General features: G+C 38.1%; 1 protein-coding gene across 5 annotated transcripts in view; it reads right to left on the bottom strand.

Moving 5' to 3' along the window:
- Positions 1-25,786, bottom strand: part of CDK14 (cyclin dependent kinase 14) — a 320,052-nt gene that overhangs the window by 225,138 nt on the left and 69,128 nt on the right. For all 5 annotated transcript variants that reach the window (XM_017729275.1, XM_008629897.2, XM_017729276.1 and 2 more), the window contains one exon: positions 9,031-9,276. In XM_017729275.1, the coding sequence (XP_017584764.1) occupies positions 9,031-9,276 (246 nt within the window). The remainder of the gene's footprint in view (positions 1-9,030; positions 9,277-25,786) is intronic.

Here is a 25,786-nt window from a genome sequence, read left to right as displayed (position 1 = left end):
AAACCCAGCATGTGCAGAGTTGAATTCAACTAGGATGAGCCATGTGCAGCTGCACACATGGTACCCTCACATTCAGGATCCTATGTCTGATTTACAAAAAGTATTCATGTATCAGTTTTTTGAAAGGAAACAAACCTTACAGTACAGGGCACATCTGTGTGTAAATTTTTGTTAAACCATGGCTGAAAGTTTTAAATCAACTGACCCTAAAAATTGCTTCTATTTAAACAGACAGGGGCATCCTAGGTAAGTTGACTTGGTGCCTCTTACTTGTCCACCACACCCAATTAACCATTAGCCAGAAAATGCAAACATTTTCTTTACTCAACTATTCTTCATTTGTTCTATGCAAAAATTCTGGCACTTTGGCAACTATACACCTTTTTTGATATTAACATTCCAGCTTTTTATCGAATGGTATAAAGACATACATGTGTATGTTTGCAAAATTGAGCCCTTTTTCCTCTCTCCAATACAAAGAACAGCCTATTATTTTGCTATCCAGTTCCTAAGTATTAATAGACTTACACAAACTTGTCAGCTCAAAACTCTCAGATCTTTTTCCTGCTACATAATTTGGAACACTTCATTATAGATAAGGCAGTAATATTCTTGGTTTCCAATCTGTGCTTAAAAAGGCATTCTGCCTGGTTAAAAACAAATTCTAGGATTTTTTAAATCACAGTTTTATTACAGATGTCACTAATAGAGGTGACTAAAACATTTATTCAAGTAGCCTTCTCATTTAACTATCCAATTATGGACTAATGCAACATTAAAAAAACTTCAGAAAAAAAGTGATTAGATGTTAAAATGTCTTGCATCTAATGAAGAGGGAGCAAAAAGTATTTCCCAAATTGCAGGCTGCAATGAACGCACAGTGACTAGCTTTGTCTGGAGTGGAAATGCTGCCCTAGTTAACAGTGAATAGTTCACTGTTGGCTTCTCATAGCAAGACAGAAAAAGGACAGAGTTTATACATGTGTTTCACATCCATTCTTATTTTCACGCTGAGATTTACTTTTATTCTCTACCTCTGGAAACCATAATCTAAAGGTCACAACAACTTGTAAAGCCTTAACATCTTGAGAGGAAACAGGATGCCTTTAATCCATTACCACACAGTAAATCAGCAACAATAATTATTTCTACAACCTCAAGCTCATTTCTCTGTCATCCAGCTGCCAGAAGCACAGACTGAAAGTCATGACTTTTGACTCATTCTCCTCCTGGAAGTTGCTGCATCCTCATCAAGAACGGGCAAACCTCTAAAAGCTGGCATTGGCTGGATCAGGAGGACAGTTCATTCCTGAGGGTACAGAGCCCTGTGCCCTGGGCTCAGCTCTGCAGCAGCATGGCTGACCTGCCACCCTCCCCACACAGCCTCCCACCCTGTCCTGTGCCTGCTCAAGCTGGATACAAGCCTAGAAATAGCCCAAACCCAACGCTTGAGCTAGCCCTGCCCCGTGTGCAGCAAAACCACTGGGCAGACACCCTCCCCTTTCCAGGTGACAGCACCTCTGCAGTGGAGCTCAGCTCTGCTCCAGCTGCACCACTGGACTGGATTGCCCAGGTTCTCCACCATTAGATCTCCCTTTGCAAAAATTGACATTTTTTTTCCTGGCACTTGTAATCTTTAAAGGCTTACAGTTTTTGAAGGCATGTGGTGTAGAAAAGAACTTCAGAGGATTTTATCAAAAAAATTTAAATAAATTCTGAGGTAAATGAATATATATATTAATATATATAATTTGCATGATACTTCTTAATGAAACACCAAAACACTCAGCATATGCATTTACTTCAGAAAATAAAGGGGCAGATTAACCATTTCCCCAACATTTTCTCAATTTTTTAAAATGAAATCTCATACATTAATTCAAACTTCTAATTACAAATTGCCTATATATTAAGAAGTTCAGATGCTTCTTACATTTCCTTTTATTTCTGGATAATATAAATAATAAAATAAAGGAGGTGAAGACTGACTGAAATAATGCAAAAATAAGAAATTTTTCAAAACTTAAGTTTCAAGCTCAAAGGAATCAAAATAAAGGGCTATGGAAGGAATTTAAATAATTTGAAGTTCCACATGACTGCTGAAAACTATAACCATTTCAGCCTACTTTCCTTTATTATTAAAGTCCCTCATTCATCTGGGCATTATTTCAGCTTCATGAATTTCATTATTCAGGTTTCTCCACATTAGTTTATCCTTTTCAACCATTTCTGTTTAAAAACTATGCCTTGTTACAGCAAGGTTGGCATCTTTTTCAGTATATGCTAATATTAAAATCAAACATAGAAAATTCACTTTTAAGTACAATTTCTTCTTCCAAAGTATTTTATTCATTCTGGTAAAACATATGAGAATACATTTACACAGAGATTTGTGTTTGTTAAATCACAGGAGTCCCTTACGATGCCTGGGATGTTGTTGACTGAAATACACATAATGAGTGAGACATATCCAGAGCACATCAGATGTACAGTGCTTGCATCAGCCACTGACAGACAGCACAAGCAGCAGACTCACAAAAAATTCCCCTGTATTTTACGTAACTGATGCAATCCCCAATTTGACCCAGACAACATTTCTCAATGGAGGAGTACTGGTTTTAGCTGAACACATGTATCTTGATAAAAGTTTTTTCAAAGCTTCTTTTTGAAGATCTAACCTTACAATACTTCTATAGCTACTATTTTTCCATTTCTCTTGCTCCTTCTTACTGCTTTTTAACCCTCTAAAACACTAACAGAGAATCACAGAATTAATTAGGTTTGAAAAGGTTTTAAAGATCACCAAGTCCAACCCTAATCCTAACACTGCCAAGCCCACCACATATGCCCCCAAGCACCTATACATCTTTCAGATATCTCCAGGGATTGTGACTCAACCACTTCCCTGGGCAGCCTGTTCCAGTGCTTGAAAACCCCTCTATGTTCTAAACACCATTGGGACTAACTAGGCATAACGAAGCCTGTTGCTACACATTAGAGCTCTGCATTTGCTACAAAAAACCCCCCCAGCTTACAAAGCTAAGAAAAAACCCCAAAACACCTAGATGCATATGTGACCAAGATTGAACTATCTAACAGCAAAAAAGTAAACCACCAGTCAGCAAGAAATTGATACAACTGGAAAACTCACTGCAAAGTGAACTTCCACACTTCAGAGAAATCTTTCATAGAACTCAAATGGGCAAGCCAAATGAATTACTGAGACAAAAGGGAGTAAAGGTCCTCATGCCTCTAAAGAATATAGTCCCAAGTCACTGTGAAAGTCAGCATAAGCTGTGGTAGATCGTGTTATCCCCAAGAGGACATTGGCAACTGGAGCGTAGAACAATGCAGATCTTTCCCTTCAGGAAACTCACTGGGAATTTTACTTGTTTGCCTTCATGTTTCACTTTCCTTGAAAATAGTTTTCATTAGGTAGCTTTCTTATTATCAGCCTATATTTTTCCTAGTGCTAGTTTAGTCTAAGAGCACCACTGAGCACAGGGAGTGAGCATTTTTAGCAGCATGGCTTGCAGTAACCGAGATTAGATATTTTTTCCCCTCTGGTTAAGGAAATACAGATCATAGTAACAAGGATAGAAAGAGTATGCCAAAATGTTGAGTACAGAAATAGAAGAAGCTAGTATTTCAAACTGACATGAGAGTCTTAAAAATAACAGAGAAAAAAAGAAATGAGAAGAAACTGTCTTTTCTGACCACGTAGTTTCAAATGGCCATTTCATTGATACAGCCTGTAGGACAGATAATAGGCTTAACCAAGAACCAGCAGTATGAATCCTTGCACTACACTGCCACATGAATACCTCTATTTCTCAGAATTTTTCAAAATCTGTGTAATAAAGAAAGCTTTAATGGAAAATTACACTGAAAATCACCTGACTATTCCTATAGAAGCTGTGTGGGTTATGTTCTCATGCATTTTTCATAACTGCAGAACAGCTTGTGAATGTCACACTTAACCGTCACACTCCCGAGTCTCAGTTTTAAATAGACCCTTTTTTTTAACTGCAGGATACGAAACTTCAATATAAGACTGTCATTAAGAGAAAAACATCATTCTCACAGTACCTCTGTAAATTAAAGAAAATTAGAAGTGGATAATAAATTCAGTGCTAGAAAAAATTGAAAGTAAAAGGTAGGCCAAGAAGCTCAACTGAGATTAAATCAGAAGAATGAAAGATAATCATTATTTTTTAACCATTTTTTGTCTTCTTTGGCACAAGAATAAACCTTCTTTCACAAAACCATAGGCAATTTTTACACTAATTGCCGGTTGTATCCAACTTATAATAACAGGCCAATTTGACCATACCTTGAAAGACGGACTGTTTTCTAGGGCAATGTTCAAGGGATACAAAGATGTTCAAGAATCCAAACCAAGCCTCAGTCTTTGTTCTCCCCTCCTCTGACCCCATTCTGTTGCTTGCATCTTCCTAACCCTTTAACATATAGCCATAAATTAGAAGCAACCTGGGCAGAAGCAACCATGAGCTCTCTGTGACGGGGCTGGACGCAGTTTTTAAAGCCGTTCACTTGTTTTCCAGGCTATTAGAGCACAGGAGCTGGCTCAACTGCCACATTTTATCTGCCTTTTCATCTAGAGAGTATCCCTCAGGTTAACGATTATTAACACTTCCTTTGTGCCAGTAAAGAAAATTCCACTCTCTACACTGAACTCTGAAATTATCTTACCTCCATAAAACATATCAAGCAGGAAAGATGCAGTTACCCTAGTAATTAACAGGTTCCTTACTGGAGAAGGTTGCATACACCTGGAGAGGAAAAGAGGCAAGAATGGCACAGCAAGTGTTTATTTGGGCAGACAGAAATGATGCCTTACTTTCGGAAACATCCTGACATTGGTGTCTATTTTAGAGATAGATTTCTTACACAACTGATTTGCAAAGTGCTAACAGTACTGATCAGCAGGATCATTACAGGATTCATGCCTTTTTGCTTGTACTTTTTGGAGGAAAGTTGCATGTATCAGGACTAAAAATTAATTAAAGTTACAGAAACTGAAGAAAGGCTGCTCTCCCAAAAAGAGTGCAGAGTGAATGCAGTAAAGAATTGCTTATCCAATTATTTTTATTTGAATGTTTGGGGTTTTTACATTTATCTGAGTTAGTAGAATGTTAGTGTTTTACTTGATTTTGTTTTTAAAAAGTAACGGACAGGTAGGACTATATACCTTAGTATGACATTTAAATTCACCACCAGGGAGTTTAAGATATTCAAGGAGAACAAACTGATGTGTATCACTACATAACTAAATCTTGAGCACATGGCTAGTTTATACAGCTTGCAACATTCTTTTTACATATGGTGCAAAAGTACTATTTTAGTGTATAAAATGTGTACTCTGAATACACCAAAACTTTCCCTTGAACTGGAGAGTTTGATCATGTGTCTAAAGAGCATGGATCTCAAAATTTTCATATAATTACAATCAAACCATCTTTTAAAACCAGCTATTTGGGGAAGAGTGGCATGTATTTGTTTTTCAGTTGTGATTTTTTTATTTTGTCTGGATTATTTTGTAGTATTACCTTTTCTTCATTTATGGAGAAAAGAAAAGCATTTTCTTGTCTTGGTAGACAAAGGACTCAGCATGAGATTTTTAGAGAGATAGATATAGACAGAGAGGGAGAGAGATGGATAAGTACACACAACTATAGCCACATGTATATAATGTATATATGTATATACACACACTTGTATTGTGTTGGGATTGATCAGAGAAAAGGTTTGTCAAGCCAAATTTCCTTCTAACAGTGGCTGACAGGCAACACACAGGTAGGCAAACACCTCCTTCATACCTCCAAATTATCCACTACTCTGATGTGACAAAGGAATAATTCTCTTCTGCTGGAAAATTCATACCACAATAACATACAATTTCAATCAGCTCCAGCAGTTTGGAAATCACTCTCATAGACATTTTCTTATGTTCAGAGTAAGGGGAGAAGGTGGAAGGATTCTAAGTGTAAAAACTAAGCTTGTCGTATAACGAACAAACAAAAGTGCTAAATTCTGTCTGTACACTACTGTACTAATTAACTACACAGGAATTCTACCAGGTCACAAAAAGGTGCAACATTAACTGCAGAAAAATAATTCATGTCCAAAAGTAAGAGATTTATTTTCCAAGTGACAGTCTGTGGGAGGATCATGGAGCTCCAGCTTCCCAAAACCTCTGTGTGTGTTTCATCTTTCTCACCAAAAAGTGCGGAGCATTTCAAAGGTACAGACAACACAAAATGGGCAACATACCACCTGCAGAGTATTTTGTGATCTTTACCAAACACTGAAACTGATACCTGTCAGAGAAGTGATAAAGCTGCTGAAATTAATCAAAGCAGAAACTAACACCCCAGGGCATTATAAACACAGTCTTTCAGGTCACATTTTGAACAATGTTATTTTTCTGAGACAAATAAAGGACTTTTACCTGAGCAGAAGCAGTGAGTGATATGGAGACTGCAAGCCTTGGCCATGTACCTTCTGTAAGACATCATTTCCACACCTGATGGCTACGGAGGACTTTAAATGATGAAAGGAAAAGACTAAATGGAAGCTTATCTCTAATTCAGTTCCTCTACTAATCAAGCAAAGAAAGTGCAAATTGAAGGTAGCATATCTCTATCAGAATATCTTAAAATAAAGCTTACAGGAAGCAGAGCCAAAACTGAAACATAACTCCACAACTGTAGCCCGTATGGCCCAGAGGGCATCATAGCATGTTCAAGATCATTTACAGAAACTGAAATGCTCATTCAGACTGGTATAACCTGTACCAGAGGAGAATTTTCAGAGAACCAAGTATGAACTAAGTAAGGGAAAATATGCAGCTGACATGAAAGGAAAAGATGTAATGATCAGAAGAGTGAGTAGCAAGGGCATCTGCTAGACAACATCAGGGCTAGAAAAAAAGATGAAACCCTAAACCTTTTGTTAATTCAAGTAAAATTCAAAGCCACAGAATGATACATTTCTGCAACTAACCACACAGGCATCACCCAATAAAATGTGCATCAGGGCATCTACTGCCTGAAGCCATGTATTCAGGTTCTGGGAATGGGAATGAAGCATTTTGATCATATCTCTGCCTTGGATGGCTGAACTCAGGTCTACCAGGCAGGACGAGGTGTGACCTGATCAGCAGAGGGCTAACACCACATTTTGTTGTGAACTGCTCTTCCCTCTTCATGGGCATGAACACTTTCACTATTCCAAATGCTCTTCCTTGTAAGGAAAAGTCAAAAACTACTAACAATGCCTCCAAGCAGAAGGAAGAACTGAGTTCACCAAACAGAGCTATAAAAATCAGAGAGAATTACAGGAAGTTGAGAAATGAGAATTGTATTACAAGAAATTCCTTTGCATCTCCTGTATCCAGCAAGTCTGTGTGAGTGACCATAGATGAAGATAAACAAAAGCATACGTTTAGCTAGGGCTCTAACCAGTAGCATACTAGTAGAGGAAGCATTAATGTCATTTACATAAGAAAATACTGGGATCATAGGAGATTGTACAGATGCAGTAGAGTACCAGCCCTCTGGAAAAGAACAAGATGCCAAAAACACAGTTTCAAAAACATCTGCTTCAAAAGTCTGGAAGCAAAGCAACTGAAACCCTTCAGTGTTAACAAAAGAATGTCAAAAACATTAACAGAAATTAGTAATAGTTTCTAAGAGGAACAGCAAAGATGAGGAGTGAGTTAATACCACAAAATATTCAGGATTTTCAAAAAAAAAATGTAATTTAAATTAATAGTTGTGGTGCCAAAAAATAATCAGGCATCACAAACAAGTAAACACAGTGCAAATAGATTCATCCATTCTTAATGATTGTAAAAGTTTTATGGTAAAAACTCCTTGTCATGGACTCAGATGGAATACACTAGAGACATCTCTGGCAGCAGCTATACAATGCCAAGTGATGATGAAAAAGCAAATTTGTTTTTGCTACAGATGGTTACATTTTAAAATGTAACCTTTTCTAAAAAGGATGGTCCCCTGGAGGCGTGACATCTTACCCGCTAAATTCACATGGGTTAAACACAGCTCATCTACAGAAAATGAATCTCTTGTCATTTCTCGTTAGAAGTCTGACAGGCTTCAGTCAAACTTCTGTAGGGAGGACAGAAGATGTCCAGAAGATAGAGCAAAACAAAGCAAAGAAAGAAAAGAAAAAGAAGAGGCAATCAACCTTTTAAATTGTTTCGCACCAAATAAGATTTGAAGTGTTACATCCGTTCTACTTAGATCTGTAGTCTTCAACTCAAAGGTCACATTATTATGGATTTTTCTTGCCAAAGCATAACAGAAATAGTTTTTCAATAATTTTGAAGGTCTTTTGGGGGAAATCTGTTCTGGGCATTATTCATGAAAGCTATGACATTTTATTTATCTATTTTATTTCAAAATACTTGAGAATAAAATTATTATGATGTGTTCCCAAACCCTTCTCTGTTGTTTTTCTCTCTTCCCTCTGTCTCTCTCACAGAGTTTCCGACAGGGAAATAAAAGTTATTTTTACTACTTGATTTTGAAAAGAGAATTATAAAATGTAAACAAAATCCGTCAAATCTGATCTGTTTCTCTAAAACCGAAATCTAAAAATCAAAAAGGCAATTTATGTGGTTTCTTAAACTTCATGGGAAAGAATTCCTCTTCAAATATAAGCAATCCTCTGCCAAATTTGCTGCATAAACATAACAGCAGCTGTAATGACATACCAGGATAAGAAGAGGAAAATGCTTAGAAATCCTGTAAGACACCCTAACTAGTATCTGAAAGGAATTTCATAGTTCATATTCTTTTTCAAGTTCTATTTTCTGATTTTATTAATAACACTACAAATATTTATGGAAAACACAATAGCAGCTATGACCTTTTTTTTTGTTGTTTCCAAGTAAACAATCCCTTCTTAACCAAGAAAACATTAATCTGGTGCCTCTAATTCCACCATTTGGTACATGTGGAGGTATCAGGACTGTGCACTTACAGAGCTGGGGCTGGAGTGCCGCCTGACTTTAGGTGATTCCTTCCCTGCAGATGAAGTTTTGAAGTTAATGCAAGCGTTGTTCTCTGAATGAACCCTCTTCACTTGATTAGTTGGTTTCTCAAATGGATCGAAACTACTCTGTGTCCTCTGAACCCGAACTTTTTTATCCTCAGGAATTGTATCCAGAGGTTTGATCACTGAATCCATTCCCTGGCAGTTCCGTGTAGACATCTTTGTGACACATATCTGAAAAGAAAAAACATAATTTGTTGACTCTAATGGGCTTAAAGATGATATCATTCCATGCACCAGCCAGCATCAAAAAAGGCACTGAACTTCATAAGCATTCACTTTCTAGTTCTATGTTAAAATTGAAAACAACACATGCATTTTACATAGGGGACACACACATCACAGTAATAACTATAAAAAGCCTATCTTTGTACAATGCACTAAAAGATCCTGAAAAAGGAAGGCAAGTGAGGAACATACATAAATTCATACATTTGTGTTTTATTGTACAGTGTGTTCTTGGCAACGACGCCACTCACTTCTCTCTCCAATCTAGCCACAGATATCTACAAGCAGTATTGATTTCCATTTGTTCAAAATTGGATGAGACTAAACTAAAATAAATGATGGTAGTTTGTGCGTGCACTGGCTGGTGCTGGCTTTCCAAAGATTCAATGCCAGTATATTATTGTATTTTTAAATAATGCTTATACAGTGTTATTATTATTATCACCATATGTCTCAGAAAATCAAATCAGTAAATCAATTCCCAGGCACTGAAACGTGAGACTGCACCTTAATGGCACACTAAAGCACGGAAGTTCAATTCTTTGTTACTGTGAGGTATGACTCTGCCAAGCTCCAAAGACTGCCACTTGCTGCTTGAGCTCTCAAAATACGCTGTGGTTAGTTCAAAAGCACAAAATGAGCAGAACAGCAGCTTTAGATACTCCAGTCATGTACGTTTCTGGTTTTAATTTCAATACACTCCAATACATATGACATTTTTTTAAATTACACTGTTGGTGAGGGGTTGTGTTTGAGGCCTCAGCTTCTGTTTTCACCCATAAGAGACTTGACTTTTACTTGGAAAGAAAAGAAATAGTTTCAGCTTTCAGGCTACAGGGAAAAGTTATGAAGTGTGATGCAAGCAGACCCAAAAGGCTCCTTAAATTGTACGGCAAATCAAAGTAATCTACAATGTACTTTTTCCATGACATTTGCATGTGTTTAAGGATAGACAGTGTTAATTTGCTGTCAATTGAACTGTTCATATAAAAACAATTTAACAAGCATAATATTCCATTCAAGCACCTATAATCTAATCTAATTTTTGAAAACGTGTCCTCCTAAAACAGTTAATATAAAAAAACCAAGAAATTACTATTTAATCAGGAGTCTTCCCTCCTAACCCAAAGTATCTCCAAAAACTTCTCCAATAAATTATTCTCTGCCATCTTCCCAGAGCAATTTTGTGCCTTGAAATCCAACTTACTTAAATTGTTTATAGAAATACTGGGTGACTATACCTTGTGAGGTTTGGCTTTTTTTCTTTTTTTTTTTATGATCCACTGTAACAGTAGATGAACGATTTCTTTTCTACATTAAAAATTTAAAGTATGTTTCCTGCACTGTGCCATCTGGCCAAATGATCATATACCAGGTCAACTCTAATGAAGGACATCACTACTGTCACAAACCAGGCATTACAAGGGTTCAAATTTCTTCTCACTAAAGTGATTTCTCCAAGACTAGAACTTCACCAAGTTATAACTTCCTTGAGAAAAGGAGAAGTCTCCCTTCATTCCAAATGATAATTCTTTTTTGGGCTAAAATTAAGACAATTATGTAATTTTGGTCTGATACTTCAGAGAGAAAAGATAAAGAGCTGCTGCACAAAGAGTTTTTAATTAGTCTTGTAAAACTAATTGGTTTCTTTTCCCTAAAACAATTCATATGCACAGACATGTATCCACATACTTCCCACAGTCATCTCCATGTCCTTGCAATGCTTGCTACCAACAAAGACGTTTTAAAATAAAGTTAATTGAAATTACCTTTAATATAGCAGCACTTCCATGTTGCTTAATCAACATGAATGCAAATAAATCAGCATTTCTCAGCATTTGAAACCCTATGATCTAGAAAGCAGGGGCAGGAGATATGGACAAAAAGTTCCAAAGCAATACTTGTCTTCCCTTCAGGATAAGAAGGCACCTGTATCAGATTAAAATATTTGGAACACGCATCTATAAACATACCATAATGTTAATAATGGCATGAATGCTGCTTCTAGGTTCTTTTTCCACTGGAAAATATCCATGTCTAGCTCTAATGTGGGCCATGTAAGCATTTGTTACTATTGTCTTGACTGGAAGCAGTAATAGTTTGGAATTAGATATTGAAGGGAGGCACTTTGGCATTCAGGCCACTTGACTGAATCTGGAGTAGGATAAAAATCCCCACCATCATCTTACAGTAGCCAACTTCCAACTCACAAACGACTAAAACCAAGACAAGCACCAGCCAGCTCCCCACTCAGAAGTCAAACACCTTACTGGATGCACAGGCTGGACACCACTGCGACCTGTGGAAACGTCTGAGGACTGCAGAGAAATGCAAAAGTAGAGGCTGCTCACCATGCCCATCTGCCTGTTCTGCAACTGCAGCACATCTCCTGCCAGAACTGACAAGGGGTTTAATTAATCACTTTTCTCTCACCGATATCAATATCTCCTTGGCAGAAACAAAGCATTCTCTCCAAATGGCTGCTGACCAGAGCATACTGTTGAAGACAACAAAGCTAAGTTTTTGCTGCTGTTGAAGGGTACACATTTCCAAACTGTCTATCCTGCCTATAAAACACTGAAGAGAAACAATATTTAAGCATTTGTTTTACATTCTGCCATTGATAGGCCAAGTCCATCAACAGGCCAACTTCATGCTGGAAACCTGTTCTGTGAAATCTGAAAGGACCAGACCTAAAAGGTCAGCATTGAACACTGGCTGTAACCAACTTAAGGACACAATAAACTCATTGGTGGTTTCAGGTTTCCCTCCATCAGCAAGGCTAAGCTACCACAGTAGAGCAGTTTTTGCCCCTGGTCAGCAGGAGTGCTGACAGGCTGCTCCTGTGCTCCAGCTAAGGGTACAACTTATTGTGTAGTGGCTTATCATGCAAAAAAGCAACAGTGTGCTGAGCAAAATTGAAACATTTTGGAAATCTTCCTCTCATACAAATGATCATAGATTTCACCAGCTTGACCACACCACTTCTAGGAACATTATGGGTTTGAATTTTTTTACATTAATTCAGCCTTTAAATATAATTTTCCCTTATACTGCATAACTGCTGCTTATAAATTCCAACCTCTCAAGGGATATGTACAAATACTTAGCATCAGAAGGTGTTAGATTTGTAAACCAGTGTCTACCACCCGGTAGCTCCTTGCTGGTAGTCAGGAGAAGCCTAACACACCTTCTTGTTTCCAGATTTCTTTTTGCATAAGAGAGTTAAGGACCATTTTCCAGTGAAAGCACAGTATTTGTCGTAAAGAACACCAGTTCATTTTCAGAATCTTTTAGATGCTCCTTTGTGATCCTCTGGGATAGTCAGATTTTCCCTCTAAGTACATTCTGCCACGTCTAAGACCGGACTTTTCTTTTTACCTCAATTCATTTGTTCTATCTACCTAAGAGACAGGTTCTTCAGAGTGGGCACTATTCTTTTACTAACCCTTCTTTTACACTCTGAACAACCCTTGTACACCTCAGTGAAGATGACAATCCAGAAAGTTGTGGAAACTTTTTCCAATGCAGCCTCAAAAATGGATGATTTTGTTGAATATCTGATTTAGCTACAGTTACCAGAATAAAAAATGAAGTTAAACAAGCCCTTACATATAGGAAGTCAACCTCTGTGATTCATTAGTCTTCCCTATCTATGTAATGCGGTACTTAAAACAGTGGGGCCCAGACACTCACTGAGATGTTGTACATTCCACTAGTCAAAAACTGGTGCTACATGAAGATGTGATGTTCAACGGCACCTTAACTATTAAAAGTACTGACCTCAAATGTATGTAGAGACAATACAAGTGATACCTTGGCAGAAATAATATTTTGTTTTGTCATATGAGAGATGACAATTATGCTTTATAAAATGCAATCAAGAGGAAGAAATGTTCTGTATGAATATGCTGTGCATTTAAAGAAACCTCTATCTTGCCAACTGCATGAGTCATTAAGCAGTTTTAATTGTCATTTCTTTAAAACAAGTCATCATATAACGAAACATTAAGGTATGTCAACACGTAAAATGATTCCTTTCCCTTCAGGAGTAACTGCCATGATTTTGTGTTTCTCCCACAACAAATTACGTTCAAGGCATCATTCTCTGAGGTATAAACTATTTCCAAAACTATTTGGCTTTTAAAAGTAGGGCAATGGAACCACCGTTAGCTCTTTCAGACGGGGTATTTTTGCCAGCAGATCTCATAATTATGGGGATCAGAGGTATGGGATCTTCATTCATGCCTTCACTCTTCTTTACAGGAAACATGATTTAAAAATAAGCCAATCAACTTAATACACTTAACGGCTATAAATTATTACAGGTATAGCATGGAATACACAGGAAAAACCTGCATCATGTATGTATTGTTCAAGCAAACATTACTATCCTTCCAAACCTTGTATCAGATAGAAAAGTCTCAAGGGATTCACTGGACTATTCACCACTTCTGACTTTGGGCATGTTCGGTGGCCCCAGACATGCAAAATAGGAGAGGAAATAGCTGCTTTGTCACCAAGGTTCCAACCTTGCAGGTATCCCAGTACCTCAGAGAACCAGGATGAAAAATGGATGTTGGCAAAAATGGCAAGAGAGGGGCCGAGACAAGGAGCAGATGATACAAAAAAAAAAAAAAAATTCTAAAAGGAAAAAAAGGTAGGACAAAACAATGCGAATATATGTATGGTATTCACACCAGAGAATTTCACATGTAGAACATTCACCCCCAAAGTCTGCTTTGGTTCTAAGAGGAAAAGGCTAAACTAGACTCCAATACCTGTCTCCCTTTAAGGAGTTTTGCTCTTCTACACAGAAAACAGAGTGGTCCTACAGAAACTCCTTTTTTGTATTTGAAGTTACTCTTTGGAAAAGCACTTCCAAAGCAGCACTCAGAAACTGTCCAGGGACTTGGTATCTTGTGGGAAAAAAGATTTAATCCAGAAAATAGCAATGACTGTTCCTACACAGTGAGGCAACAGTATTAATAGCTAAGAGTCCCTGATCCCAGATCTGATTTCCAGATCTTGGAAAAAAGATCCCTGTCAGCCCAGTTGTGGTCCAACAGAAGCACTTCTCCATGAGCATCCTACCCATTACATTTCTCACATATGGATCATTGTGGTGATGCCATGTTTTTATTCTGTTTTTGCATGTTCTTTGTACCCCAATGGTTCATCCCTACCTTCCCCACTCCTACTCCCAGTTGGTTTGCCCCAGATTCAAGCCCCTCCCCCGGTGCTCCCAATATGGTTATCCCCTCCCTTTGTTCTGGCTCCTTCCCTGACAATCGCCCAAACCCCTCCTGGAGTTCTGGATTGTTCTGTGTCTGTCACCCAAACCCTCCCCAATTACCCTAATATGGTCCCCGTCAATCCCCTGAGACCCTGCCCCCTCGGATACCTCCTCTCTTGGAAATCCCCGAAATCTCGATGCCCCATTGGGGCATGTGACCCCCTTTCCTCCACCCCTCGAGACTATTGGTCCACGAGAATGTCTATCCCTGTCCATATCCCTCCCCCAAAGACCCCTATTGGTCCCCTGTCAGGCCATCCCCGTTGTAACACCTCCCTTTATAAGTTGTTGCACTGATTTGATCGGTGCTTGTGCTCCTTGGACTCCCTTCGGCCGTAAGCCTGAAACTGTATCCAAAGGCGAGCCTCCCCGCAACTTTCTATCCTCTCCCTGGTCGGGGCTGCTGACAGCCACAGCACCTGGAGCTTCAGCTCCCCTGGGCAGAGCTGAATTCCAGAGGAGCAGCTTTAAAGCCTCGAGCCTTCGCCTGCTCCCCACTCCTGCCGCACACTGCGGGTGCTGGCCGGGCTGAAGATAGTGGTCACTGCAACAGATCATTAACGTCAAATACATAACTGTACCTCCCCAAGTTGTTTCACATTCTGCTGCCAAGCCATATACATTCTCCGTGCTCTGATGACTGAAATAAATCCACTTTTAAAATTTGTCCACAGTTATTTACTCACTCTCAACTAAAAACATAAGGCAAAATGAGACATGATGATGAGACATTTGGCCACCAAAAACCCACAGCGCAAACAACCACTTTGCAGCTACCTGAAGAGCTCTTGTCTACTTTTAAAAGAAATCACAAAAGAAGACTTACCTAGAAAATCAGAATATTCATGTCAATTTCAGTAGTTACTTGAGTATCACAGATTCTGGCAATGTAAAGCAAAATAAAATGTAGCACCACAAAAGTTAGTGCAGCTTGATACTAGAAGTTATTTTAGTGTTTCTCTGTGGTTTTTTATTTATTTAAGGTAAAAAGAGCCAGAACATTAAAGAAAGAACTCCTCATGTGGTTCCACAGAAAAGCACAACATAGTTTATACTTCGCCGGTTTCTTAGTTGCTGATCAGAACCTGAAGACAATGTATGACAGACAACAACACAGTCTGGACAGTATTTTTTCCCCCTGCTCCTCCTCCCCAGTCTCACAATCAATTTGAGAAGATCCCAAGGCTGCTCTACAATAAAAAGGCTTAGTCATCATTACATCAGTATGGACCATGGGGCTACAGCCTTCACCCTACCATCATGGTACTTACCATTTCTCAAAACATAATGTCAGCATTTAGCCAATATTTTTCCCATAAAGAATACTGCTGAAGTTAAGAGACTGAAATCACAAGAAGAGTATTTTTGCTTCATGTGTAAAGCTCCATAATAAGCCCCATTAAATAAATAAAAATCAGTAAATCATTCATGGAACAATTTCTAAACAAAGATGCCTCTTTGAATCACCTTATATCAAGCAATTTCTCCTGATTTCAAGCAATACTCCTAAATCTGCATGTGGGATTAATGTGAAAATAACAAATGGTGTATCAGATGTAGTTACCGTGATACAGTTTCAATGCAAGATTTTTTCACTTCATCAATGTCAGCAAAATTAAGAGGTCCCAAAGAAACAGGATTCTTAGAATTAAAGGTTGCTAGACTAATTCATTTACTGTTTAAAGTCATATAGCATTGAAAGAGTGAGACTGACCAGTTAAACCATGTAAGTAATTTATAGTCTTACAGTTCATTAATTTTAAAGCAGTCATGAATGACCTCGGAATTAATCACCTGTTCGGGTACTTAGTAAAATATAGACTGTCCCATATCAGTGGAATTTATTCATATGAATAAAGATATCCTCACTAACAAAGAACAACCAATTCTGGCAGAGCAGGTCAGAATCCTACCACACAGAAGAAAAAAAAAGTTTAAAATGCTTGTATAGTTTAAAGACACCCTACTCTGAAACTCATCACATCTTTCAAGAAGATGCATTATATCTGGGTTTTAAATCCTACATTTACCATCCTACAAATGTTTGGTTTGGTCATCCAGAGGCTATGGACTTCTCTAAAATATCAAAAGAATTGCCAACCATTTACTATTTTCTATCAGTCATGGCCACTGTGTAAAACCAGGGGAAAAGTGACTGGTTGGGTAAATACCAGAGTGAACATCCCAAACTGCTACTGAAAAATCTGAATGAAATATCTGAATTCCACACATTTGAACCATTCCAGGAGATGTAGTATGAAAGGACCTGATACAGGGAAACCCAAGATCTAGCATGCAGCAAGAAAAAAAAAAATTACTGAGTGATGTGAGGTAAGGAAGTCACTTAACCTCTCCACAATTCCATTTTTCTGTTCGCAACAGTGATCCTGCCCCTATCACAAGCAGAAACTGGGAGCACTAATTAAGTTTGTAAAGCACTTGGGCTTTTTTAAGTCAAATGTTATGAAGATATAGATTATAATTTGTAGAGCCAAAGCCTGCTAGAAGTAGTGCAACAATCTCATTATTACAGACAATAAGACTTAGCTATTGTATTTAGCTGAGAGATGTATAAAGAAAAAAAATATATAGCTATGTGACTAGTGATTCAACAGCTGAATTGCTTAGAACGTAAGTCTGCCATTAATTTTCACTGGAAAAATCCTATCTGGATATGAGTTTTTATTACCTTTTATAAGCATGTTATTTTCTATCATGCTTTGGTACCATGGCAATTGAGAACACAAGTCATCTGCAGATTCTGGCATCCCTGGAATTTGACATTTGCTACTTATAAAACACAGTTTGGGAATGTTCTGGAGTATTATAAGCAGCTTTGTTCAAAATAAAAATGCAGCTATCTGCAGATTCATTCTCTTCGCAGAACAAAGCAGTAGGGAGGCTCTTTCTCATTTTAAACAAAAGTCTTGCCTGCTTCTTCTTGGCCTGTGTGGTGGCACTCTCCGTCCTCCCCAAGATAGGGTCAGCAAATAACTGCTGCACCCACAAGCAGAAACATGCACAGGTTGAGAAGAGAGCTCAGTTGGTGAGAACTCTACAATACGGGAAAAGATCCGTGAAGAACAAGAGATGAGATAAGGGAGTGAATAAAATTGTGAAAGGGTAAGTAGAGCATGTAATGCTGCACAACATCACCAGCCGGATCATACCAGAGCTACCAGTGCAGTCAGGCTCATACTTCAAAGAGGTCCTTGAACACACTCACCCCTCCCTGTAATCACCTACACCAGCCCTTTGCTCTGAACACTTGATGGGCACAGCTAAAAGAAGGAGAAAGAGAACTTGAGCAAGATAGAAAAAAAAAATGGGAGGAGAGTGGGGGAAGGAAGATGCAAGGAAAAAATGGTCATACAATAAGATGCTTCTTTTCTTCTCCTGATGGCCTCTCTCTGTGTCCCAGAACTATAATTCATATTCTTGGGTAATATTTATTTAAGTTTAATTGGATACAGAGATTGCAATGCTAGATACGTACTAGCAAATGCAACTGAAAACAGAGCTCAGAGACTGGAAATGGTATCTGGGAATATGGTGTGTTCCTTACTGTACCTATCACAAACGTATTCATACACCTCCCACAGCCCATCTCAAAGGCACTCGCCCAAAATGGCCATTTTATTTCCAAAGTCAAAGCTGATGTTAAACCAACTGTCACTGTCATATGGAAGAAGGCAAATACAAAAAGGTCACTGAAGTGACAGATGGGAGAATTTTTGAACTAGAAGCTCTGACATTAATTCTCTGTGTTTGTCTGAAATACTGAACTCAACGAGCAGATTAAATGTCCGTGCTGAATTGCCAAGTGAGAAAAAAGTCACTCTCACAGAAATACCAACTGATCAGGTAGGAATCCCAGTTTAATAAAAATGTGGAAAGATTTTTATCTGCATCAAAGAAAATAAGATTTTATACTAGAAGTTAAAAACTGGTTACACAATTCTTTCCTTTGACCACCAACACACCAAGAGCTGCAATATAGTACATATTTATTCTGCTAACTTGATACCTAAGTATTAGCATAATTCCTGAATCCAGCACAAACTTGAAATCAGGAGTTATTGAAAATTACTTTAGGTCCCCTCAACATGGTAAGAAAAAGCTGACGATTTCAAAAAGATTTTTTTTTCTGTTCAGAGCACAGCCTAACTTCAGAAAAGTGACTTTCCAATCCATTAAAGTTGATGTTCCTCTCCTTGCAGAGAAAAATGGTCCAGTTTTCAAGAGAGTCTGGATTAGATTTTAGGCCTTTAAAAGCCTACATATGTCCTCAAAGCAAAACCCTGTTGTGTGACAACAGACGTCAGGAGGAGTCACCTAAGGACAGGGTCTCAGATAAAGGTCACACCGAAGTCCCGACAGCCTCTAACGTTCATGAAAAGAGACACAAACTCAACAGAGCTGATCTGAAGAGGCATTTTGCTCTATTTCTGTACTGATGCCCCGAAATACAGTAACTGTGTTAGTAATAAAGCCTGGCAAATAAATTCTTCCTTTCACTTGCACAGTGCTCACATTTGTCACACTGGTATGTAATGCAATATGCCATGCAAGCATTTCCTGAAATTGCAACCAGGCTGCTGCTTCCATTAACCTGTTTCCAGACTTGCTGCATCTAAAAGTAGGAGGCTCATTCCTCCAATAAAGCAAACAGGAGGGCACAGTTGTGGATCAGCAGTGGTGACAGGGTGGGCGAGGCAGCTTCCAGTGCCAGGCACGAGCCAAGGATGCCTTGGTAACCAGAAAAGCGGTGGAGAAAGTGTCTGAACATAAACACTCTCCCAAGAAATTGTGACAGGTGGTTTTTATACTCTTTTACTTAGTTACCCACTTGTATCTGTTGTCTATCCTCCTCTGTAACCATATGAACAGGATTTAAAAAAAAAGATTAAAAAAATATTTTCAATCCCTTTTCCATATCAGCCTCCTGCTCCAACAGATGGCTACATGTGCCAGTGCTAGTTTATACAGTTTTCTTTCCATAAGTGCATTATTAGTGGTTTTGTGAGAACAGTATATTAAGTCTTTCTGAATTTACAGGTTTGTCATTTTGTTCTATCCTCTAAAACTCCCCCTGATCATGAAGTTATCAAAGGCATATCCATAAATGCAGTAAGTCTTCCCACTGCCAAGTTCAAGTGTGAGAAATCTTGAGAGACTTGACAACAAAATGCCTATTCTTGCTAGAATCTGAGGCTGTCAGTAAGATTTTTAAGAAAATAAATCGTAAACAACTCCATGCCTTGAAAATAGGTTCTACTCAGTTCCTTTAGGCTCCTTTGCCTATCCCTAGCAAGCCTCTTGATTCTTTCACAGTTATCACCAAGTACTTCTGACTCAAACTAAAAAAAAATATGTCCTCTTACAAGCAGGGACTTCAACAAAAACACTGCTGTTGGTCAGATCTGGTCATGCAACTGACAGACTAAGACTTAAGCCCAACTACTCAAGACCTTTCACATATATGCTCTTCACATAAATGCTGAAGAGCACTTTTTTAATTAAAAGAAAAGAGGAAGGGGATAGGTCGTGTAATCATCTTTGTGAAATACAGGCATTTGCAGGTGGAAAGGTTTTGCAGCTATCTTTTGTCTGGTGTGATGACAACCTTCATTGCACTGAAGCAGCATGCATGTCAAGAGAGCAATGACACTCTCACATTAGCTTCAGCAGATGCTTTAAAAGTGCTTTGCAAGAAATAATTCAAGGCTAGAATGGTAAATTAGTTTGGCTCTTTTTCCTTCAGACCACTTCCTTCATTTAAAAAATACATTAAAGTGTACTTACTTCATTCCTTTCCCTGTTTTCTTCATTTTTCTTCCTTTCTTTTCCTTTTTAAATATCTTTACCAAAAGCCAGAGGATAAACTAGGTAATGAGACTTGCTTGCTTCATTCTGCTAATGCATTTCAAAGTTTCATTCTAGCACCAAGAAAGAAATCTCTCCTGCTCTTAGTTGCTTCATCCCTGAGGTCAACAACCCTACAGGTTGAGAAATGCAGCTTCCAAGGCAGATCAATGTCACAAGGAAAGACAAGCTCTCTGAGCATTTCTAGATCTGCTCCTCTACGTATTATCTTCCAAACCACTGAATTTGACAAAGTATCCTCTATCAAATCAGCACAGTATAAAGGCAGAGGCAGAAAAAGAGCTTCAACTTTGTCACTATTCTTTTGTGTGAGTAATCTTCCAAGATCTGAATAACCTACATTCTAACTCGGTCTCCCAAAAATCTTAATAACAGCCATCCACGACCTTTCTGCCATTGCTTTCTTTCATGGAAGTTTGAAAGTTCAGACAAGGATGACAAGCTCAGTTTCACAAATAATTAAATGAAAAGTCCTCATCTGTGTTTGGATTTCATATACACCTGACTCTTCTTTTTTTTAACTTGATCTTTCTGGTTTTTTTCCCCTCAGACAAATGACCTGGTTACAGAATTCTATAAAACTTGAAGGAAAAGTCTCAAAGGAATTTTCTAGCAGCTACTGCAGGTTTGTCAGACTTGCAGCAGCACAATAACTTTCAAGGCAAAAAGGTGTAAAGGAGCATAATGAAACTTGCTTCTCAGTGCGTAATGTGCTACACCGGAAAACATGCCATATCCTACAATTCAGAATTTAGTCAGGAGCATTATAGCATCTAGTTGGGAAAATTATAGCATCTAAAGTTATTCAGAATATGAAGAACGCTCCAGTATATCTTTTCTTGCCAAGATGGATAAAACTTAAAACGGAGAGGTTTCAAACTGATACTGAGAAGAACTCATCATAAGAAGAACAACTACAATTTTATAATGAGAATTCTATGAACAGCATAGAGATAATGCTCATTTTTAAAAAAAACCTACATATTTCAACGGAGAAGTGAAAATCACTCCTGCTTCTTTGATGTGTTCAAGCCAAAACATGTGCTGTAGTAGACTTACGATTGTGCTCAAATGAATTCTAAAGAAAAAGCTGTAACAGTACAAAGCAGCCAAGCCTTCTGCAGTTGGTGACAATTTGCACCTCCAAAGCTGTGAGTTCATCATGAATCACTTTCAACAAGCAACAAATTCCAAGAATCAAACTGGTCAAAAATCACATCTATCATTAGAACATCAGTGTGAGAAGTCCTCCAACCTTACACTACATGAAGCTTCTCATGAAAAAATTGTCTCAAAACTGAGAGTGATTGTAGATATTTTGCATGGCTTTCCCTGCACAGCTGCCCACCTGCAGCACAATCACATTTTATAAATATATAATTTTATGTATCTGAACCACTTTTCCAAATACAGAAAACTCCTTGCAAACTTGAAAGTTAGGGGGCTGGTTCCACCACTTTCCTAGGCAGCAGCAAAACCAACCACCCCATCATTAAACTGTAGAACTTTTCAAGACAACTCTTCTGCATTACACTAAAATAAAATTTCTATAGCCAATATTTAACAACAGAAACCATTTGTTCATTAAAACCCCCACTATTTACAGAGAAGTCTGGGCAAACCCATTTTACCCATATTCTCTAACAGTTTAAACACATTTTCTGTGTACTTACACAAAGATTTAATAAACTGGAGAAGGACATATTCAAACACTCTAAGCCTGTAGACTGAAAAGCATCAGAAATGAATTAAGTGAAGCTGAGCTTTCACAATATAGAAATAGATATTATGCCTTTTCCTGGTGGTTTTACTTCCTCACTGCTCACTTGGCAACATTTGGTATTTTCTTCTTCAGTTAAGTTGTATACAATTTAATATTAAATTACAAACATCCAACACAGCAAAACTGAAATATAACTGACATAAATTCTATTCAGTTTCCTGGATAGAATGATACACACTGGATCAAACGCTTGCTGATACGATATTTGTTGCTAGCTTAGGTTATTTTACATTTATATAACATCTAGCTGAAGTTTATCAAGTTATTTTTCAATCAGAACCTGCAACAGATCTAGTCAGCAGGATGGGATAGCAAGTTCAGCTCTCAAATTAATGTATACAAATTCCAACAATAAATTCCACAAATTTTTGCAAAGTAAAAAAAAAAAATCTCTGCTCACACTTTTCACACCATTTCTGACTAGCACACCAAAACAAAGACAACTAACACATAAAACTGTATGTTTCCATGTCCCCCACAGGCCAGTCCAGAACTGATATAGCAACTTCAGAGAAGCCCATCCACCCAAGAATATGATAAACAAAAGAGCAAGTTCAGCAGCAATAGAGAGAAAGCCCAAAAGCTACTTCTACGAAGGCAAAATGATGTGTTTATGGGGTTGATTCAAAAATTTTATAATACAAAATCACCCCCCTGAATTCAACATTCAGTACTAAATTACTATTTCACTACTCGCTTTCTGCTAAACTGCTAAATCCAGAAATATATGTAGGCTTATATTAGGGAGTGGAACAAAGATATCAGTGAAAAATATGCCACACGTCAAAGAGATGCATATAGTCAATGATTCTTACAATATACAATAGACTTATCTCAAAAGCAAAAAGCATCACAGAAGGGTATTTACTGAACTATACAAAAAGCCAGAAGTCATCACATAGGTGGAAGGAGCACTTAAGGACTGGTGGAGCTGCTATTGGAAGAACTTGTCCTGGCATTAAAATTATAATAACAGTATTAAGAAAAATAAAGTCCTTAAGGGTCAGATTCTTAACATCATTAGTACATTCATGTATCTTCCTAACATGGTAGCAGAAGAAAAACTTAATCAAAGATGCTGGAAGCCAGTACGGACTTATCTAAGGGAACTCAAGTTCAGAAAATAGTAATTAACCTATTCTTCCCAAACTAAGAACACCAGCTGCTCTTTTCTTTAATTCCGAAACAGGCTTTGGAGAACTGATATTGCACAGCCTCTCTGTTGTTTCAGTTAATATTTGCTACTCCTATTCATTTCAACAGGGATTGTAAACTGTAATTTTCATTGTATCAATACCTGAAACATTTAGGAACATTTTAACACTAGTATTATCAAACCCAATTTACAAACCACGTACAGCACTCCCTGACAGCTGAGTATTTTTGCCTTTCTGGGACTTCAAAGGAAAACAACCCCAACAGAGCTGTCTGGATCTGCTCAGCAGCTCCTGTGACCTTTAAGGGGCACATCTGCACTCACATTTATACTGAAGTTGCTGAACATGACAGCCCAAATTCTCATCGCTCTGCCCCAGGCTGAGCACTCACACACACTCTCACCCCAGCAAGCTCCTGCCGACCCCAAAGACCCACTCAGGCCAGCTACTGAAATCTGCAGGGGCAAACACCCAGTGGAAGCTGGCACCGTGCAAGGATTTAGCTTAAAAAACAAAAACATCCCTTACCCCTTCTCTCCACAGCTGGATCCCAGCAGAGCTGCCCGTGCCAGCTGCCCTGTGAGACCGGCCAGGCACACTTGCTCTTCAGTCTAATCACAGCCCCTTCATGGCTCTATCCATGTTCTCATCTGTGGGGGCTCTGGGAGAAACAAGAATCACCTGTCTGAGACAGACAGAGCACCTGCTTTGAGGTCAACTCTCCAAAGAGCCCACCAATGCTGTGGGCTGTCACACCCAGTGTGAGGGGGAAATGTCAGAAACTGTTGCGGCAGGTTTGGTTTTAGAGATTTGAGGGACTGGTTTTGTTTAAGATTTACACAGCAAAATAACTAAAAAAAAAAAAATAGGTGATCATTTTTGCTATAGAACTTCAATGGCTGGCCAACCTTGCACTAAGACAAGATCTTGATGATTTTTTGCCTCCTCAGCTGCAACTCCTTGAAGTTCTTTCTTCCTGGAGTCAGGGGCATTAAGGATACTATGGTAAACACTCACTCCTCAGGTAATCCCTTATCTCCTGCTGTGACAGACCCCAGCCTCACTACAAAACTGATTCACAAAAAGACCTTTATCTTCAAAGAGCACTTGGCAATAACTGCCTATTAAACTATGTGCTTCTTCCCTTTCCCATCTGTGTTCTTAACTTTTGGCCACATTTTCCACATTTTAAGTTAATTTTTCCAGCTAGTTAATTTGGAGTCTGTGTTTAACTAAGTACTACTATAGGGAAGATTATTTATCAATAAATTATGTCCGAAACAATATTCTTTTCTTAAACTCAGAAAACTAAAATGGGAGAACTCTAGAGACAGTAGTTAACACAGCAAGCAGACATGATGACTTTAGACTTGGGGAGAAAAAACACTTGGAGGTAGGAAGATGATAGAAGCAACAAATTTCACGTATATAAGTAGATGAAAAGATAACACTAAGAGAAAAACACAATTTAAAATTTGCTTTAAAAAAATCCCACATTCCTGGACTGCCATTAGTTGTACAATATGAGGACAAACACAAGTAGTTGGATTACTTCTATGCATTAAACAATAGTTTGCAATTTATTAATAGGCATGACAGTATAAGAAAAGGAAAACTTCCATAAAAATTATTTAAAAAATACAACCGAAATAACTCTTGCAATAGAAACATTACAGGTAATTATCAATAAAAAAAAGGAAAAGGCATCTCTACTTTCTGAGAAAAAGCTATGTAAATTAAGGTTGTATATAGTGTGAAACTGACCACCTGACATCACTTACATTGCAGTATATATAGCATTTTTTAAGGAAGGAACTCTAGCGAAATAATAATGAAAGCTTCAGAAAATAATTGATGTAGGACTGAATCTTTACCCTTTAATCATATTCGGTGACAAAGAAGAAGAACCCTTTAATTGGCAAGTACAGAAAAAGCAAACATGAATCCCTGTCAAACTAGTTATTTGATCCCACACTGATATACAACTGATCTCTTCTTGGAGTATAATTCACATGCTGCATAAAGATAAGCATTCTCCTCTAGAAAAAAGCCCCTTTGCTTTTGTCCTTAACTAGTAATAGCAAAAACCATCTCTCACCACTCTACCGTTACTACCACAGTTCATTTCCTTTAAATAGTAGAACATATGGTGAAATACTAATTTTTGTTCAGCTCCAATGGATTTCTGTTGAGAGTTTTCTATAGCTTGATCTATAACTGAAACACACTAGCTGTCAGTTAAGTCATCAGAAATAATTCAAGTAATTCCATACTATGGCCACATTTTAATCTTTCTGTCTTGTACTAATGGTAATTGGTGCTCTTTTCTTCCTC

This window comes from Corvus brachyrhynchos, unplaced genomic scaffold, assembly GCF_000691975.1.
Source record: "Corvus brachyrhynchos isolate BGI_N302 unplaced genomic scaffold, ASM69197v1 scaffold142, whole genome shotgun sequence".
In the NCBI taxonomy this organism is placed as follows: Eukaryota; Metazoa; Chordata; class Aves; order Passeriformes; family Corvidae; genus Corvus; species Corvus brachyrhynchos.
The sequence above is the reverse complement of the archived record's forward strand: the minus strand, read 5'-3'. Positions and strand labels throughout refer to the sequence as shown.